The sequence below is a fragment of the Clinocottus analis genome, unplaced genomic scaffold (assembly GCF_023055335.1).
Source record: "Clinocottus analis isolate CAN_PGR_092001 unplaced genomic scaffold, fCliAna1.0.p SCAF_7, whole genome shotgun sequence".
Taxonomy (NCBI): domain Eukaryota; kingdom Metazoa; phylum Chordata; class Actinopteri; order Perciformes; family Cottidae; genus Clinocottus; species Clinocottus analis.
Genome location: NW_027176229.1, coordinates 6,571,998 through 6,590,176, shown reverse-complemented (window position 1 = coordinate 6,590,176; position 18,179 = coordinate 6,571,998). Strand labels below are relative to the sequence as shown.

Below are 18,179 nucleotides of genomic sequence, written 5' to 3'. Positions count from 1 at the left end.
CTTACTAGTACAAATCATATATATTTTTTGTAGTGTAGATTTCACATCTTCAAAACAGATACATGTTGTGGAGTAAAATGTATGCAGTGAAGTTAGAGTATCATGGTGCAAAGCATGGCAATAAAGTACAAGTAGCCTACTTTAAAGGCTTTACGTGAGAAGATGTATTTGCTTAATTTCTGTCATTGCAATGAAATTGAAACCCTTTTGTACAATCTTTAAGTTAAGTCTTTAAGATAGTTTGTTTTCACACACAGTAGTTGACAAGCTCGTTTATTCTTTTTTTTTTAAAGCAAGAAAATATAATCTCCACGTTTAAAGGGAACTCAAATAAAAAGTTGCTTTGCAAAATATAAAATCTTGAGTGTTTGATAAAATACTGTATTTAAAAAAAGTATATCTATTGACATAAACATTATTTGTAACCCGCTCTAACCCATACATTTCACATTTGGAGCAGTTCTAAATATGCACATTAAAAGGCAATACACGAATGTGTACAATAACATCATTTGGTTTTGGTGTGCATCGTCTTCTTGCATTATTTATGTCCTATGTGATGATGCTTAGCCAACAGTGCACAAAGTATACATCTTATTATTATTTTTGTTTGTGTCAAGGTAAGACACCAGCGCTAGTTTTACCAGCAGATGTAAACATCATAACATTCAGCTATAAAGTGTCTCTGCAGAGTTTGTGTCTCTCACTCCTCTTTCAGACTTCTGGCTGTCCTCAGGAGAACCAGAGGAATGATGAAAGAGGCTGATGTGAGAAGAAAACAGATCTGAGCTCCAGCTATCCAGTAAACTGTGAAGAAACCACAAACAACATTTTTACAAAGCAAGATTATTTATGTTTTTATAAAGTGTCAACAAATCCCAGCAGCATTTGATGCTATTAATGTCCATTGGCATCCTTACCCGAGGATGACACAACTGGTCCCAGTGCTCTGGCCAGGGCGCCCAAGCTGCGCAGAATCCCCATCACTGTGCCCTTCTGATTGGCCGTCCCTGGAGGAATAGCCACAGATAATCAGATAATAACATGCACAGTCTCATCTAATCAGCATGGGTTGTGAGAGTCCATAAACATTAATTAATATAGAGGCTCACCGTGGTCAGAAACAAGCGTCGACAGGCATGGAACTACTATTGCAGCCGCTGTCACAAAAATAAATAAATTATAAATGACATACAATGTTAACACACAATACATTGCATTTAACATAAATAAATACATCTTTTAGATGTAGCTAAATGTCCTGTTTTACATTTGTATGCATTGTCTATGGATATTACTCTGCTTCACACTAACCATAATGTGTGATTGGTTGTAGGCTGTGTTTTACTTTTATGTATCCAAATGGGATCAAACTTTGTTACTAAATATGTACACTGAGTGGCGCTGCTCTGTGTTCCTGGAATTGGTTATATAATCAATCAGAGTATCGATTGAGGCAGGTGTAGGGTAAAGGGTTTTGACCGCTTGCATGGTACTGTTTTGCTTCAAGCAACAAAGTGTTAATTGTTGGCATCCAGGGGCCATATTTAATGTTCTATTACGGCAAAGGGGAATAAACTCATCTTATTCATGACAACATGTCCGTGGATTGTTGAACCGAGTCAAAGGAAGGCAAGGTGGTCGAGGCACAGCAAGAGCGCGTCAGCCAGATCAATACAGAGGGAAAAGCGCCTCAGTCGTCAGGTATTGGACAGGGCTCCTTTAACACCCTTTATTCAATCAAAAAGCCTCTTGAGATAAGCTATGGCTGCCAACATGTCTGCATAATTAACACAAATACACTATAAAACAAATACATACAAATCATGTTTTTCTATTTTGCCTTCGACCATTGTTTTCTATTTTTCTATTGGAGCTTGTTGTCATTTATTCTTTAATTATTCCAGATGTTCTGATGTAATGTTTCACAAAAATCAATTATATTATCAGATCATTTATTCAAGGCTCATTATTATTCTTTTTTTAAGTTTTAAAATATCACATTCCCTGTGCAAGCACCATGTAGTTTACCCATTTAGTGTTTTCTTTTACTCCAATGGGCTCATATGCATCAGCTCTGGGAGTTTTGTCCCCACAAATCAAATGGTGAGCATGCAAAGTCTTGCAGATTAGTTTTGAGGTTTGATATTATAAGTTTACCGGCCTTTTCTTCTATCAATCCATCACATTTTTTTATGTGACTACTCAAGTGCATTATGTCATTGTTTATCAATTACATTTAACTAATATTACACGTTTTTGGTTACAAGACATGGCTTCACTTCTCCAGATGACAATATACAACATTAAATCATCTCACCAAATGAGTATAACGCCAAGCCTACGTAAAGCATCGTTATATTCCAGGAGAGCCCGATGAGAATAAACGCTGGGATCAATGTTATGATTGCCTAAAAAAAAGAGAGAAATGTGGTTATTTGTGAAAACAAGTGTGTCACGTGCATCATGTTTTTTCAGCATAAAGAGTATTTCCTTGTCCAGATGTTTGTGATGTAAACAGAAGATGCTCCTACCACTCTAACAGCCCTGATATGCTGCCCAGGTTTGATTCTGCGAGCATAACCTCCCTGGATCAAAGCCATGATGACACCAATGAAGAAGAACATCTTTCCCTGCTGCATACTAGTGGGAGAAAAATCTTCGTAAAAAAAGGGTTGCTGCTCGGGTGAGTTTACCGTTAACTATGAGAGTGGACAGCTTAATCTTTGAGTTCATACCTTGTAAAGTGGAAGCGTTGGTGAGTCAGAAAACTCAGCGTGAACTCCAGACCAGAGAACAGGAAGAGGTAGCAGAAATAAATCAGGCCCAACGCTTGAAGCTTCTGCATTCCTGTAAAGACATTTCAACCTTTTATCTATTACTGTTTATTCATGCCTTATCTGGGTCAAATGGCTGTAAGCCTCTTTTCTTATAGAGGAGTTCAGTATGTGCAGTACCCACTTTCTTTTGGAGGCGGGTCTTTTGTTCTGGTCACAGCTAAAAAATGGAACAAAGATAATGGGTTCAGGAGGTCCCTGGAGTCCTCGAACCCCGAAGATGAAGTCTAGGATGAAACAATAAAAATGATCTGTATCTGTCAAAGTGAATAATGTTGTTGTGAAAAAAAGAATATGTTCAGCCACTAGGGAAAATAAACCTGTATTCAATTTTACAACTCAGTGAAAATAACCAGGATTTTAACATACCAATCAGTGTGTAGTGATGATGTTTTAACCTCTAATTATTATGGGAAATGTATTGTTAATGTTTTGCTGGCATTTTATTTTATGTGAGCTTTCCAGTTGGATTTTGCCCATTTTACGACACAGCTTTAAATATTTGTCTTCTATGTTTTTTAAGCTCCTTTGCGCCCTATTAAACGCACACGGGTGTTGCCCGATTAAGCCTCTTCTGTGTGGACATGTATAGTGCACTTGATTGACAGCTTCCTCGCTCTGTGTTTGATTTATGGTGCGTGTTATGACAGGACAATGTACACTGATAATGTTCTTAGCTCATAGAGTTCGGTACATGATCATTTCCAGCATAGCTCCACCCAGCAAGCGGTCTAATCACTTCCTGGAGTCTTTTTCAGGGACATAACCCCAGATGAAACAACAATGGGCCGATTACATTTAATAGGGAGCTTTAGAGTTACTAGCTGGCGTATTTTATTAACTTTGGGCAAAGCCAGACAAGCTTTTTTTTCCCCTCTTTCCAGCTTTTACAGTAAGCTAAGCTAACTGGCTGAAGCTTCACATTGACCGTACAGACATTAGAGAGCGGTACCAATCTTCTTATCTCAATCTCGTACAAAACGCTGCACAAAACATCGGCCGCTTGATTAAAACTGCAAGTGATTAAGTTTGTCAGTTGTCAGTGTGAGTGTTTTCATAGCCAACCTTGGCGTCCTTTGTGAGCGTCTCTGGCATTATGACCCAAATGAAGAGCAGATCCGCCACGCTGAAGGCCAAGGCGAGCAGAGCCGGAGTTTGGTAGAAGACATTCCCTGTTGTTTTGGAGCTGAGGGCAAAGTAGGCGCCCATCAGAGGTCCCACAGTGAAGCCGAGGGAGAAGGCGATGCCAATCATAGCCTGGTCGTAAAGAAATTAAAGTTAGATTTTAGGACATTTACATTGGGCTTGTTTTCATACATGAATTTCCAGCAAAAGTTGGAGCATGCATCAGATCAAATTATTGTGTTTTTGGATGCCATATCTTAACAAATTACACTTTCTGTTCTGGCCGAAGAAAGTATGTGCCTACCATTCCTCGGTTCCGTGCTTTTGGGCAAGGCAAGTCGGCCACGATGGCAGTGCAGAGGCTGACGTTTCCCTTACAAATGCCCCCAATTACCCGGAACAGAAGGAACATGCTGAAGCTCCGGGAAACAGCCCAGACCGCATAAGAGGTCATCAGACCTAACTGGAACACACAATGAGACCCGAGTGAATCAGGGCGGATGATAAAAGCGGCATGGTTTTGTCTTCAGTGTGGACTGTGCCGAGTGAGTGACCCTGGTGTGAAGGGATACGAACGTTTATATTTTAACGTTATACAAAAAAGTAGTGTGATATGGCACTGTGGTAAGAATGATACTCACTGTGGTGAGAATGAGCAAAGGTCGTCTGCCATATCGGTCTGACAGAGCCCCGGTTACAGGTGATGACAGGAACTGCAGCAGAGAAAACAACGACCCGATCAGACCTGAAAGGCAAATTGAGGAGCGCACAAATGCATTATTACATTTTTAATTTGTTGGTGTCATAAAAAGGTAGAACTCCACATAAGTTATATTGAATATGAAATCAATCCAAAATACCTCCAAACAGAACACTGTTGTATTTCTTTTCCATAGGAATCCCGACGGCCTCCCTGAACCAGTCCACAACACTCTGCAGAGACTGATATACGCCATCCTGTTCAACAAGACAAAGCACAAAATATTCATCACAAAAGCACAATACAAACACTACTAGATATGTCTATTCAGAATGAGTAAGCATGTCACACGCAGACACAGTGCATGATCGTTAATCTAATCGCTCAGGAGTTAGTTATGGTTTTTATGGAACAGATTCTTCACACAAGGCCTCTTTTGTTCAACAGAGCATCAGATTCTGCACATTGTCCGTCAACACACGGCATGATTCAAACAGCAGCCAGTTTCTACTCTTGGAAGCTATAAACACCGGTTCCACCAGTGAAACTGATGGACAACTGTCTGACCATGGGAACAGAGCTCATAGTCTGGCACCCATATGTTCCAAACCAGCCTGGGGATTCAACTGCTAGAAATAGCATCACACGTGATCATAATGTATCTTAGTTTACATAAAATCCAATGCAACTTCAAAAGGAATCGTCAAAAAATGATTGCTGTAAAAAACATTTTTATAATAAACCAACCCCTGTTTGTGCATAATGATCCAAAATAGAAGGAAGCAGAGGTAGAATCAGAGTGAATCCCAGCAGGTCCAACAGCAGTGTGATAAACACAATGTTGATGACCTTTGATGAAAAGGAGCTTCCATCCTCTGCAGGTTTGTTTACGGCTGACATTTCTCTGACTAAATATGGTGTCTTTTCTGTTCCTGTATATACAAAAAACACAAACAGAACATGTTAGAAAAACACAGGACAAATTAACCCTTGGGAAAGAACAACACTTATCACAACATTTTTAAAAGGTTGGTCATTTTCTAATAACTTTCTTGAGAGTTTCCTGGAAATAAATATTACTATATGGGACCAATTGCAAGGTATTTAAGGACACAATTCAAACATATATTATAAAGTTTAGCTGGTATTTGTACATCTCCTTAAAAAGCTGCTCTTTAAAAACCCAGGAAATATTCCACTGGTTATTCATTTATTATTCTTACATGTATCCTTCATGTATGTTTTATGCTGGATTAGATATGTCATCGGTGTGCATGTTCAGATGCTGCACCCTGTGGGCTATACCTCTAATAAATAAATAACTTGAATTAACTGAAAGCGTCTGTCTCTCTTTAATTATTAACACACACATTACAGTAATTAGCAGGAAACTTCATATAATTTGCAGATACATATCAGGTACGTTCTCTAAAATGAGTCAGTAGGAAACCTGTTCGTTATTTGCATATTATTGAGCAGAACCCTTCAGACAATATCACAATATGTACAGAGTGGGTTGTTTAAATCCACGTAGGCTCAGTTAAACCCAGTGTAAACATATGAAAACGGTTGATGCTGGTATGCTATTAGCAAACAGAGGGTTACACAAGTAGATGTATGCCAGTAAGGTTGCAATCAACTAGTCTCCATTTACTACTTTCAGTAAGTCATCAGGAAAAACCTGAAAAAAAGGTGTTGCTCAAGGAGGAAGGAGGAAACAACTGCAACTCAAAATGTCTGGTCAAAGTGGACCCGGTCTGTATTAACTGTGCAGTAAAAACGTAACAAAACACATTTTAAATGCAATTAGTCCGAAATCTGTGTCTCTGATAAAGAAAAACACACTGCCTGCAACTAGTTGCCTCCGCCCCCGGCATGCAACCGATCAAGTGAGGCTGACCGATATCTATGAGCATCCCCTCCTCTCCGCCGCTGCGACGATATTTAACCGAGCGAGCAGTAACCGGGTCTGTACTCAGTCTGGATCCCAAGACTCGTCCCTGAACCCAAACGGGTCTCACGGAGGACTTACCCGACTCGAACAGGTCTACCTCTCTCTCATCGGTCCATTATTATAAGTCCACACCAGGAAGCGGTGTCTCCTTACACTTGGATGACAAGTATGTCGCAACCAACCCTACACCGCTCAGACGAAAATGCTGCCTTCAGGTGTTCATCGTAAACTCGTATTTGACAATTGCGACGTGTCCGTGATATCGTCTCTATGGCCGTTGCTCCGTGATATTCGGCCAGAAAAGGTAGACGGGTGTATTTTGTGATCCCACATACATATCTGTCCAGGATGACGAGGTATTTGCTCGGGCGAACTGATGACTTCGTTTGCATTGTGATACATTAAGTGCTGTACGCTATTCTAAATATAGTGAAGTACCGACACACTGTGTACAACAAGAGTAACCGACATCGTATAACACAAGGGGTTAAAAAAAAGCAAACAGAAGTTTATTCAAACGAAATACAATTATTGTTTTGACTATTAAAATGAGTTATTCCTCAATGCAAGGTACACAACAATACATAATCAAATACCCAACAGCACCTGAATGCAGCACAAGCGGTTCATAATCTGTGGTTTTGAGGTTGGTCTAGGAACAAGTTTACATGTAACAATTGTTCAGAGTCAAGATGATTGCATGTTTTACAGTATTACTATATTCACATAAACGGAATAGTTATTAATGGATATTCAGTATTGTCTTTAAACAAAACAAACCTAAATTAGATGTTAATGGCAACTTGTCACACTGTATGTACACAGTTAAAATCTTGGTTACGTTTAGTTACTGAAATTATATCCGATGAGCTGTCCCATAAAAACATTTCAATAGAAAAAGGTTTAAATTCTACAAAACATGAAACATGTATTTGCAACCAGGTTGTACAGATTTACACGGCATAGTAAGATAATCAATAACAGTTCATATTAACAAAATCAAGCTTTCCCCACAAAAAAAAAAAAAGCCCTTGCAACTGTCCTCAACATAATGAAAAACATTATAATCCATGTCGCTTGATGTGATGCTCCAGGTCAGAGCTGTTCATGAGGTTTCGTCCACAAAACTCACACGTGAACTGTTTCTCTTCTGCGGCTGCCGGGCGTGAGACTTCAGCTCCGTCAGTGCTGCACGTCAATGCACCTGAAGGGAAACAGAAATAGTCCGGTGTCACGCCATTTCCCAAACCTAACTAGGTATTATTCTGCTGTCCAATCGATCGTCTAGTCGAAAACAATATTTAAAGAAATAGTCACACTTATTAGTCAAAACCTAAAAGAGGCCGAAATGAAATATTGTTTTGGCCATTCTACAGTAAAGATATATAAAATGTACCGCATTAGCAACTAGCGAAAACAGAAACCCCTCCCATTTGAAAAACTGGAACCCGCAAATGTGATGAAATAACTGCTTTTGTGGCGGAGGTAGGGGTGGGGTCTTGTTTGCCAACTAAAGACAGAAGCAGTTACGATAGTAAACAGAATATCTTCGGACTGAACAAACGTTTTCATACACTGAACGATTCATTGAGAATCGGCTGATTAACCGATAATGATAATGACAGCGGACCAGACGGACGTGTGTCAGGACGTCGCTGGAGCGAAGGCTGTTAGAAAACAATTGGGTGCAGGTGTTCTGTAAATTATAATAAAATAATGTATACTCAAGTCCTCAATTCAGTGTCTTACCTTGTGGAGTACCAGCATGCTTTATGCCATCGCCCTCCTCATGTTTCCTTTTCGTGCATCTGTTCTCATCGTCTTTCGTGACCGCCTCGTCTTCTTTGTCCCGCTTTTGCTCGAGACGATCGCTCTCATCTTCCTTCTTGAAACCAGGAGGCTGCATTTCTTCTTTGAGATATTCATTCTCAAGTACTGGCATTTCCCTATAAGGCTCTCTACCCTCGGCACCATTTTCTTGATTGGGCACTTGTTCCTTTTTGCAGTTTGTGAATGAGAAACCTAAGCTTCCCTCATGACTTATCTTAAGTTTTGTACAATTCGACGAGAGAGTTAGCAGATGCCTTGCAATGGTAAAAGCCTCTTGAGGCCTGATTTTATTAGCCTGCATCAGATTTTTCCTTGCAGAGATAGAAATTGCCTTCGTATTGACTTGACTTTGGAGGTTGAGGGACAGAGGGATGCTGCCTCTTTCGTCTGGTAATACCAGCTCACTTTTAACATGATCTACAACCTTTGTCTCAATGTTCTCCGTCTTAACCGCTTCATCCTGATCTACCTTTTTAGTCGTCCTGCAGATGCTGATGTCCTCAGCTTTTCCACAATATGTTAGTGAGCTCCCTTCTCCTGGCTCCTCTTTTTGCTGCGTTACCTTCACGTCTCTGTCCTCGCTATCTCCGAGTTTGTGTTGGGCTGGCAAGCACACCTGCCCCGCCAGTTCCTGCTCACCCTTTTCTTTGACAGCAGCGTTTGGTTTCTCATCCTCACACCGAAGGTCAGACTCTGAGTTCTTAGCGGGGATTTCCTCCTCCTTTCCACTATGTCCTTGCTTCATATATGCTTCCTTGGACTGTAGTGCAACTTCCTCCCTTGTGCTTTTTTCTTCCGGGTCTTTAGCTTGTGTCTCAAGTGGAACTTTATTACAGCCAGTAACAAACTCCTCTGTTCCTACATCCTCACTGCCGATGCGCTCCAAGTTAGACAAAGGCTCGTCTTCCGGCATCCTACCAACTCTTGCCTGTAGCAGATCAAGGCTGACCTGACCCACAAGCTCATGATTCCTCACAACCTGCAAAAAGAAAGAACATAAAACATTGTGTTCCTTGAAACACTGGGTTGCCACTATAATCAATATTAGGATACTTATTTACATGTGTATGGAAATTAAAAGCAAAGCCATGTTGTTAGATTCCGTACTCAACCCCATAAGCCTCAAACCTTAAGGGAATAACTTATATTTTCTATAATTCATATTAACGGCTGCTGAAAATGTGAGACAAAGACGATGTCTGTGATTCCCTTTACTTTTTTTGTACTTTGAAAGTGGATACTTTCTAATTCCTTCAGACACAAAGGTTTCCCAGTGATGCAGAGAGGAGGTTTGGTAACAAATCTTCACCTGATGCTTATCGCTCAGGTGTGCCTCCAAGTCGCTCAGCCAAGTGCAGTCAAAGTAGCACAGCCGACACTTGTAGGGTTTGAGGTCATCGTGCTTCGTCATGTGCAAACGCAGGTTGTCGGCACTTCCGCTCGAGAAAGTGCATTTGTGACAGCGGAAGACGACGCCTTCGAGGTACCGCGACAGCTTCGGGCGTCGCACCTCTATTGGCACAACGCGCTCCTCTGAAAACAAAACGACACAAGAAGACTCAACATAACGTGACGGAGGACAATATGAGTGGACGTGAAGACCGAATCCTGACTCGCATCGACCCTACCGCGATGCAAGACGATGTGATCGATCATGCTATTCCTGTTCTTGGTCTGGTAGAGGCAGAACGGACAGCGCAGGTCTTTCTCACGAGCAGGTTCCAACTGGCGTGTAGAGTGACCCGCCTTCATGTGCATTTCCAGGGTTTTCCTAAGAAAAGGCAGGATGAATACATGACAAGTGTTTGGAGACCACCTTTCTTACAAGTATCCAAAATGAAAGGAACATTTTACATTAAAACAAAGACTTATTTATGGTGGTTGCAACTTACCTGAAAGCAGTGAAGAATTCACAGTCCTTACACCTGAGGATCTTCTTTCCGTGGCGATTTAGATAGTGCCGTCGCTGACTAGACAGGTGTTCAGTGTTGAAACTGCAGAACTCGCAGTGAAGAAGACGGTTGTCAAGTAACTTGGCGTCTTGCACATTCGATTCAGACTGCGCCATCGAGCTGTAGTGGTTCAACTGCCGCTGCACATCGGGGGGCTCCAAGTACAGCGATTCTGTCGGAGCAGAATTAACCACGATGTGATCTCTACCGCAAAATGAGTGCCCTAAATACTGTTGTTGACAGTTATGAATACATTATGATATATAAACACAACAGGGATGACTTGCTTTCAGCAATTTCTGGTTCTTCGTCAGGTTCAGGCCAGTAGTCCAACTCCTCTGGGGAATTCATGGGCTCACAGTCGGCCCTCTGATCGCTCTCCTCATCCTGGTCGTCACTCACAGCAGGATCCATCATAATGTCTGAGCGTTCATTAATTGTACAGACATGGAAGGAAAGGCAGAAGATTTAATCAATATTACAACAACAAGTTTTGTGTAGTCCAAACAGTAAAGTTCATTGTTAGAACACGGCCGATTTCAAACACTTTTACAACATACAAAAACGAGCAGAGCTGGCTATTTAAGTACAATACGAAACAATTCGACGTCCCAATATTAACACAGCATTTAGCTCGATGTCAGTGTTCCTAAACCATCCTGATACAAAAGTTTAGCGAGCAGAGCTGCAATAGTTTACATCTACGCTCAGTTGACATTGTATAAAGTAAACTAGTGAATTACGCCATCCCTACAATAAATCCTACCTTCACGAAGGTTATAATGGTCAGCAATGGTAGAAACAGTTTGAGAGAGTTGTTTCAAATTAACTGTATTGGGTTGTAGGAAGAGATGTTTATCATATTCAGCCCACCCTCATTGATAGAAATATGGTGGAGTGTATGGTAGTTACCTTTAAAAACATGCATGAAGTAGACAGTATGCATCATAGCAACATTATAACATTACTACTTTATTGAATGTTGGGTCACGGTGCGATATGTACAGGTTTCTCACCTTGATGCTCTTTCCTGAAGTGACACCTCCAGAGGCCCATGACGGTGGTCCGATAGGAACAGAAGCTACAGAGGAACGGCTTGATAGTCCCAGCTTTGTACAGGACGAATTTGTTAATGCTGAAGAGAGAAAAGATACAGACAGATATTATCACCGTGAGCTCATCAACAATAACTTAAAACAAATAATAAAAATAAGGCTGTCTTAATGATACTGTGATAGTGACAATTAGCTTTGTATAGCTGTTTGAATGTATGAAAAGATAGCCAACTGGAGAGCTTTCATGCATTTAAGTAGAACCTTTTTTTTTTTTTACATGAACAAATGTGTGACTTTTGTTTTAGATAGATCGTACTCTAAACGACAGACGCAAGTTATACTAATAATAACAAAGCTAAAGACACTCACTCACACGCATTAATTTTCACTCTAATTCCTAATTTCAAATCCCCAAAATGTCTCCTTACTTTTGCTTTAACACAGAGCTCGGCGCATTATTCAGCTTCCTGATGGCCGCCATGGCTGCATGGCTGCGCTCGTGCGAACGCAACCCCTTTAGTGACATGAACGTCCTCCGACACTGTCTGCAAGCGTGTTTGTCTTCTCTCGGTTCCGGCTGCGGTTGCTCTTCGTCAGCGGGTTTCGATAGTGGCGACAGGGGCCTCGGTGGGAAGGAGCAGGTCTGAACCGGGGTCCCGTTCCACTGGGCCAGTTCGTCCACAGACTCTAACGCGAGAACTTCATCGCGCATGAGGATCTGAAAAGGAAACGCAGCGTTGGTCAACAAAGCGGAGCTGAAGCACGCAGCAAAACATCAATAGTTCATAAAGTGTAAATGCCAATAATTGGCAGTCAACTTACTTCAACTGATTTGTCCTCTGGCAACGCCGCCGCCGCCGCCGCCGCCGCCGCCTCTGCTTCTGCAGCCTCTGCCTTCTGTCTTGCAATCTCTCTGTGGCAATCCAGGTGATACCACAGCTTTCTAATTCCATTCATTTGTTTGTTGCAGTGGACACATCTGTAAAGACCTGTACTACCCTTCTTCTTTCCATTGGACAACACAGTGAAGTCCACAATGCAGTCCGAGCTGTGGAAAGCACTATAGTGAGCGACAAGCAGCTGGGATGAGTCAAAGATCAACTCCGGACACTTCTTACATTTGATGAGTGCCACTTCCTCAGACTCAGATTTAGCTTCAGGCTGTTTAATGGCCTTTTTGCGTTTGTTATACTTCTGTAGCAGCTTGTGTGTCGTCTGTGAATCCAGTTTGTGAGTCTTTTTGTAGTGACACAGCAGGTATCTTCGGTAGAATCCCTTATAGCTGCACATGTGGCACTTATACAGCGTTAACTTGTTCTGCAGGGACAGTTTGTTTGATTGACACGTCTCAGCGGGGCTCTGGTGATGGAGGTCATTTTCTGTTGAGCTCCCCGCTGGTGTCTTGATTTGTAAATCCTCCTCTGATGCTGAGCCCTGAGAGCTAAGTTCAGGCGGTTTTTCAGTTTCAATCTTAGCCGAATGTTGAAGAGCTGCTGGCAGCGCCTCAGCGTGGTCCCTCGCACAGTGGCCTCTCAGTTTCTTCAGCGTTGCATAAATCAGTGGACATGTTTTACAAATGTACCCTCTTTCATTCGCACCTTTTCCAATCGTACACCCGACCAAGTTGGTTCCAAGTATTTCCTCCGTTTGAAGCTCATCCGCCCTGGCAACGATGTCTGGATGCTTCATTTGGCAGTGAGTGAGTGTGCCATGGTAACTTGTATTCACATAGGGACAACTTGGACACCTGTAGATTAACAATGTTTTGCTTTTCTCCGTCGTCGAGCTGGTTTCACACGCCTCTTGAGGGTTTTCTGGTTTCTGAGTTAACGGCCGGTCGTGAGATGTTGTTGGTTGCTTCTCCTGGACATGCTTGTATAACGGTGCATAGTATTTTAAGAAGCTGTCCCTTCCATGTTTCTTAACATAATGGCTTCCAAGTCGTATTTTCGAGTTATAGATACAGGAACACAGGACGCATTTGTACGTGCAATCCTCAGCCTTAGAGGCGGAGTTCGTCATGTGATGAACACGCACGTGTCGATCGAGACCAATTTTTGTGCTGCAACTATAAATGCAGTACTGGCATTTGATCACTGCATAGATTTTCTTACATAAAAAGGAAGCCTGTGAGAATGATCCCCGAACGCCGAGAGTCTTATATTGTTTTCTCCTACCCAAGGGAAATCGTGCCGGGACTAGATCAGGGGCTGGATCAGGGGCTGGATCAGGGGCTGGATCAGGGGCTGGATCAGGGGCTGGATCAGGGGCTGGATCATTGGCGCTCGGCACTGTGAATGCCACAGTCCGAGTATGATCCTTCTCACAGTGCTTGTTCAGTTTCTCCTGCGTCGCACAGATCTGTGGGCAAGTCTCACACATGTAGCCACTACGTTTTAGATAGCCAGGACCCTTTCTCTTCAAACAATCACCCCAGTTGGATAATTGTGCTTCATCCACAGGAAGAATGTCCGCCTTGGACTCAAGGGCATGGTGCTTCATATGGCAGTGACTGAGAACTCCTTGATGACTGGTATTCACGTAGGCACAATGTGCACACTTGAAGACCTGCACGTAAGTTTTGATTTTCTCTTGATATTGATCTGAATTTTCATATTCAGCTTGATGGTGTTTCATTCCGCAGTGCGTGTTGAGACCGTGCTGGGTGTGAAATCTTGCAGGGCAGTAAGGGCAATCAAGATTTGTAGAAGACTCTGCTGCTTCAAAATCAAGAGGCATTTGGTAAGATTCAAATGACTCGGGCACCACAGGGCTGTCTTCCACCTGCCTGTTTGCACTTGGCCTCTTGCTGATGACGACACCCAGGACCGAGCCGTCTTCTTTCACGGACCACGGGTGAACCGCGCGGTAGTGGCTTGTGATGCTCGACACTGAGCTGCATTTAAATGAGCACGCTCTGCAGGAATAAGTCTTGCTTTCACTTTGTCCCGATGGCGCGCTGCCATTGGTGCCGTCGCAGTCACCGGTGTACTTTAGAGGTTTTTTCTTCGTGGGAGGATGGGCATCGGGACCGACATACAACCGGCTACTCACGTACTCTAGACTCGGGCTTCGTCCTGGGTGTTGCTCCTGGTAGTGCTCATAGACCACTGCTGCCCTTTCATGAGAGAAAACGCAGACGTCACAGTGATACCCCGTCTGTAAAGTTCCTTGTTTGAAACACACTCTTAAGACATCTGGGATTGAGCGATTTGCCCGGTGGATTTTCCATATATGCCTCTTCAAAGCATACACATATTGAGTGCTGTATGGGCATCTATAGCAAAAAAGGGTCCTCTGTGGTTGTGAGGCGGTCATTGGGGGCGGTGCTGAAGCTGGGACTACTTTGCCGAGCATCTTTATTTTTCTCTTTTTGTTTCCTTTCCCCCCTAGGGATGCATGAGTGGTGTCTTGGTTTGAAGTTTTCGAGTGTAGCGTCTTCGTCTTTTCATGAACCATAGAGGTATACAGAAGGACTTGTTCGGCCGTCGCCACAAATCCACGATGTTTTTTGAAGTAATGCCGCACCACGTAATCCACCGTACTTTGTCTGTAGTTGCAGAAGTGGCAGAAAAACGCATCTTCATCGCCCTCATTTAGAAAAGGAAGTGGAAGATGCGTAGAAAAGGAGAACTCCTTCGGTTGAGATTTAGATTTTTTAATTTGATCACGCATCTTAGCTGTATGTTCAATAATGCATTCCCTCTTGTAAAGGAATCTTCTGTGAATTCTGTTTTGATGGTTTGCTATACCTTTTAAAGATGGATTTCCATAGTTGCACTTTTGACAGTAAAACATGTTTTCGGCACATGCGTACGCATTATTTTCCGTCACAGAAGCGTCTGCTGCACCATCCTCCTCTCGCGGAACTTCTGCATGATGTACCTCAACTTGTTTACTTGTTTTAGAACCAGAAGATGCGGTTTTTGCCGCGGCCTTAGTTTCACTTTGAAGTTTCTTTTTCTGCATCTGACCACTATAACACAAGATCTCGTCCATACATGTTAGTGCATGCAGAGAATGTTTTGCATTATGATGACTGAGAACGCTTTTGATGTTGGTACTTGAATACTTGCAAAACTGGCAGAAAAACAATTCACTTGGTGAAAGGCGGGATGAACTGCCCTTTTTAGATTTTCCCCGATTGCGTTTGTTGGGCAACTCCTTGAATTTACCTTCGTCTTCAGTAGATCCTACTTCCTTGGTTTTGGAAGCTTCTGATGTGCGCTTTGGCCGCGACTGGTCTGCTTGGCCTTCGGTGTTCTGAGAAGAATCCAAGACATTCGTTTGAAGTGCAGATTCTTCCGTTATTGTCACAGAGTTCGGAGACTTGTCTGGCGTGATCGGCGGTGTCGTGTGCGATGTGACACAGGTCGACTGCTTGATTTTGTCTATTGTGATTTCTTGACCTGGGTGGCATTTTTGGTAATGGACATGCATAACAACAACTGACTTATGACTAAACTTGCAGTTGATGCAGTGGTACAACGCCACATCTGCCCGCGTAGAGGCGGGTTGTTGGGCTGAGGGTGCATTTGTTACTTCCTTGCATGGCGTACAGGCACTTTCAGGAGAAATCCCTGCTGGTCTTTCTGGACTCTGTTGGCTTTCACATAAATTTGACTCAGTCGATCCCTCTTGGCCTTCAGTCACAAGATATCTGCAGTACAGCAAGGAATTATCCACTGTATGTGTTGGGTGACTTTCCTTGGAATGTTTTTTCAATGCCTTCAATTCATTTGTGGTAAACACACACAGAAAACATTTGAAAGCCAAATTGAGATCATGCGAGTGCCTTGTGAATATGTTTGGGGCCTTTGGATGGTTTTCACTGTAGTGTTTCTTGAGGGCAGCTACACCAACAAACTCAACTGGACACTGCAGGCAACGAAAGGTTGCGCTCCTATCGCTTGGATCCTGAATGTAAGCAGCGTTATATCTCACATAAGGGTGATCGTTCTGATAATGGGTGGATGCACATGCAAGGCTCGAATCACTGTAAACACAGTGCTTACAATAATACACCCGTGAGCTTTCCGAGTCTCCGTTGATGAGACAAGGCTTCTTTTCCCCTTCATCTTCACTTATGTCAAATGGAAACTCTGCGTTGCTTGAGGATTGTTGGTCGGTTGCGTGTTCTTCCAGTGGGATCTTTGTCTCTTCTTTGTATGACTTTGCTTTTTTAGCAGGCGGACATTTTGGGGTTTCACTGTTTGTCCTCTTGCCAACATTGTAAAGAACGGTTTCTCTGCACTGTTCCTTGGGTTTTAGTGCACTCGGGACCGTAAGCTGGTCGTTTTGCAAAAAACGGTGGGAAACACCGGTGATATCAATCATGGACTTTGCAGTGACTTTAAACACACCACTACTGTTTGGGCTGGAGCTTGACGGAGATTCTTTCAAAATGATGGTTCCTTTGGTGCCGTCTAGAAGATTTGGGCTTTCAGCGGAGTTCCCTGGGGTTCCCCTTGATCCAGATGATGTCGCAAAGTACTGGTCAATGGTTTTCAGTGGCCGCTTGTATGTCTTAAGATCCTTTGAAGAGCTAAGTGTACATGAAGACTTTGAGGTAGAGATCACCGATACAACTGAGGAAATCTCTTTTGTTCCTGCAGCTTCACTGTGCTGGTTTTGCGACATGACAATTATGCTGGTCTCCGGGTTTTCAGAAATGATTAGATTTCCCATAACATCGTCTGACGTCTTGTGACATTGTCTCTCGTGTTCATTCAAAATGTCACGACTATACGCTTTAAAATCACAGAGCTGGCATTCAAAATGATCTTCTGCACCGTTGCTATTGTTGTCAGTGTTGGCTTTCTTATTCTCGGGGTATTTTAAACCAGCCTCTCTGAGAGCAGCATCGACATCACAGCTGTGCACCTTGTTGAGGTGTTCAAAAAGGTAAACCTTGGACTTGAAGAGGAGTATACAACGATTACAGTGAAAAGACTTCTTTGGGGATTCTTGAGTGAAAACCTGGTTCTGTTTACTGTAGCCAGGGGTGGGAACGTTCAGCGAATCTAAAAGGGGGTAAATAAAAGATGACGTTGAACACTCAACCTCATTTCACGCACTACATTGACACAACAATGTCAACAAAAATTGACTGAAATATATATACCTTCCTGCATCTTGTATTCCTCTCTAGAAACAGAGACATAAAAAGACACCGCTATGACACACCTATGGGATTGAAAGCATACATTATTGCATAGCTCAAAGTACAAAATCAGCAACATAAATTTGATTACTAGCGTTATTGTTGAAGTGGAGTACAGTACTGGGGAATTTCACGAGATCTAAATATGACAATAAGACATTGACAACAAGATATATAATTTACTGCTTGAGTATTGAAAAGGAAATCAATTGAAGAGCAGTACAACAATGGCACCAGAAACAACTTCGGACCTCCGTCAGGTCGAGTCAGGTATGTTCAACAGGGAGGAAACGTTCAGATGGTCTAGCCCTTTACAGACAAAACTGGCACGAACTCTTTCAACAAAACAGTATAAAGACGAAGTGGACACATACAACTTACAAAAATACTCAGTGCACACGAAGAATGTACTCACGCGTAGGGTTAAACATCGGATGAGGCTTATAATACAATATGTTCAATAGCTGATGTTGAGAACGTGAAGAAACCACAACCCTCCGCCATTTTTTCCCGCGAGTACTCTGGTTTGTGCCGCTTCCGCTCCACCAGAGGACCATCAATGT

At 42.5% G+C, this 18,179-nt stretch overlaps 2 protein-coding genes across 3 annotated transcripts; both read right to left on the bottom strand.

Moving 5' to 3' along the window:
- Positions 1 to 316: 316 nt before the first annotated feature.
- On the bottom strand, positions 317 to 6,746 carry mfsd10 (major facilitator superfamily domain containing 10). The gene is made up of 13 exons (XM_068566399.1): positions 6,695 to 6,746; positions 5,410 to 5,594; positions 4,823 to 4,919; positions 4,604 to 4,707; positions 4,267 to 4,425; positions 3,903 to 4,094; positions 2,962 to 3,064; positions 2,739 to 2,850; positions 2,535 to 2,643; positions 2,321 to 2,411; positions 1,113 to 1,160; positions 921 to 1,010; positions 317 to 807 (listed from the first exon to the last, which is right to left on the bottom strand). The coding sequence occupies exons 2-13, from the start codon at positions 5,560 to 5,562 to the stop codon at positions 704 to 706; spliced, it is 1,362 nt and encodes a 453-aa protein (XP_068422500.1). The 5' UTR covers positions 5,563 to 5,594; positions 6,695 to 6,746; the 3' UTR covers positions 317 to 703.
- A 357-nt stretch (positions 6,747 to 7,103) lies between these two features.
- Positions 7,104 to 18,126, bottom strand: LOC137778919 (zinc finger protein 462-like). 2 transcript variants are annotated; one of them, XM_068566287.1, is made up of 11 exons: positions 18,032 to 18,126; positions 17,578 to 17,600; positions 12,276 to 17,476; positions 11,882 to 12,171; positions 11,415 to 11,533; positions 10,686 to 10,820; positions 10,339 to 10,570; positions 10,075 to 10,217; positions 9,756 to 9,979; positions 8,366 to 9,425; positions 7,104 to 7,820 (listed from the first exon to the last, which is right to left on the bottom strand). In XM_068566287.1, the coding sequence occupies exons 2-11, from the start codon at positions 17,585 to 17,587 to the stop codon at positions 7,678 to 7,680; spliced, it is 7,557 nt and encodes a 2,518-aa protein (XP_068422388.1). In that variant the 5' UTR covers positions 17,588 to 17,600; positions 18,032 to 18,126; the 3' UTR covers positions 7,104 to 7,677. The 2 variants fall into 2 exon arrangements, with proteins under 2 accessions (XP_068422388.1, XP_068422387.1); XM_068566286.1 differs by having other exon boundaries at positions 17,578 to 17,639; positions 18,032 to 18,120.
- Positions 18,127 to 18,179: the final 53 nt, after the last annotated feature.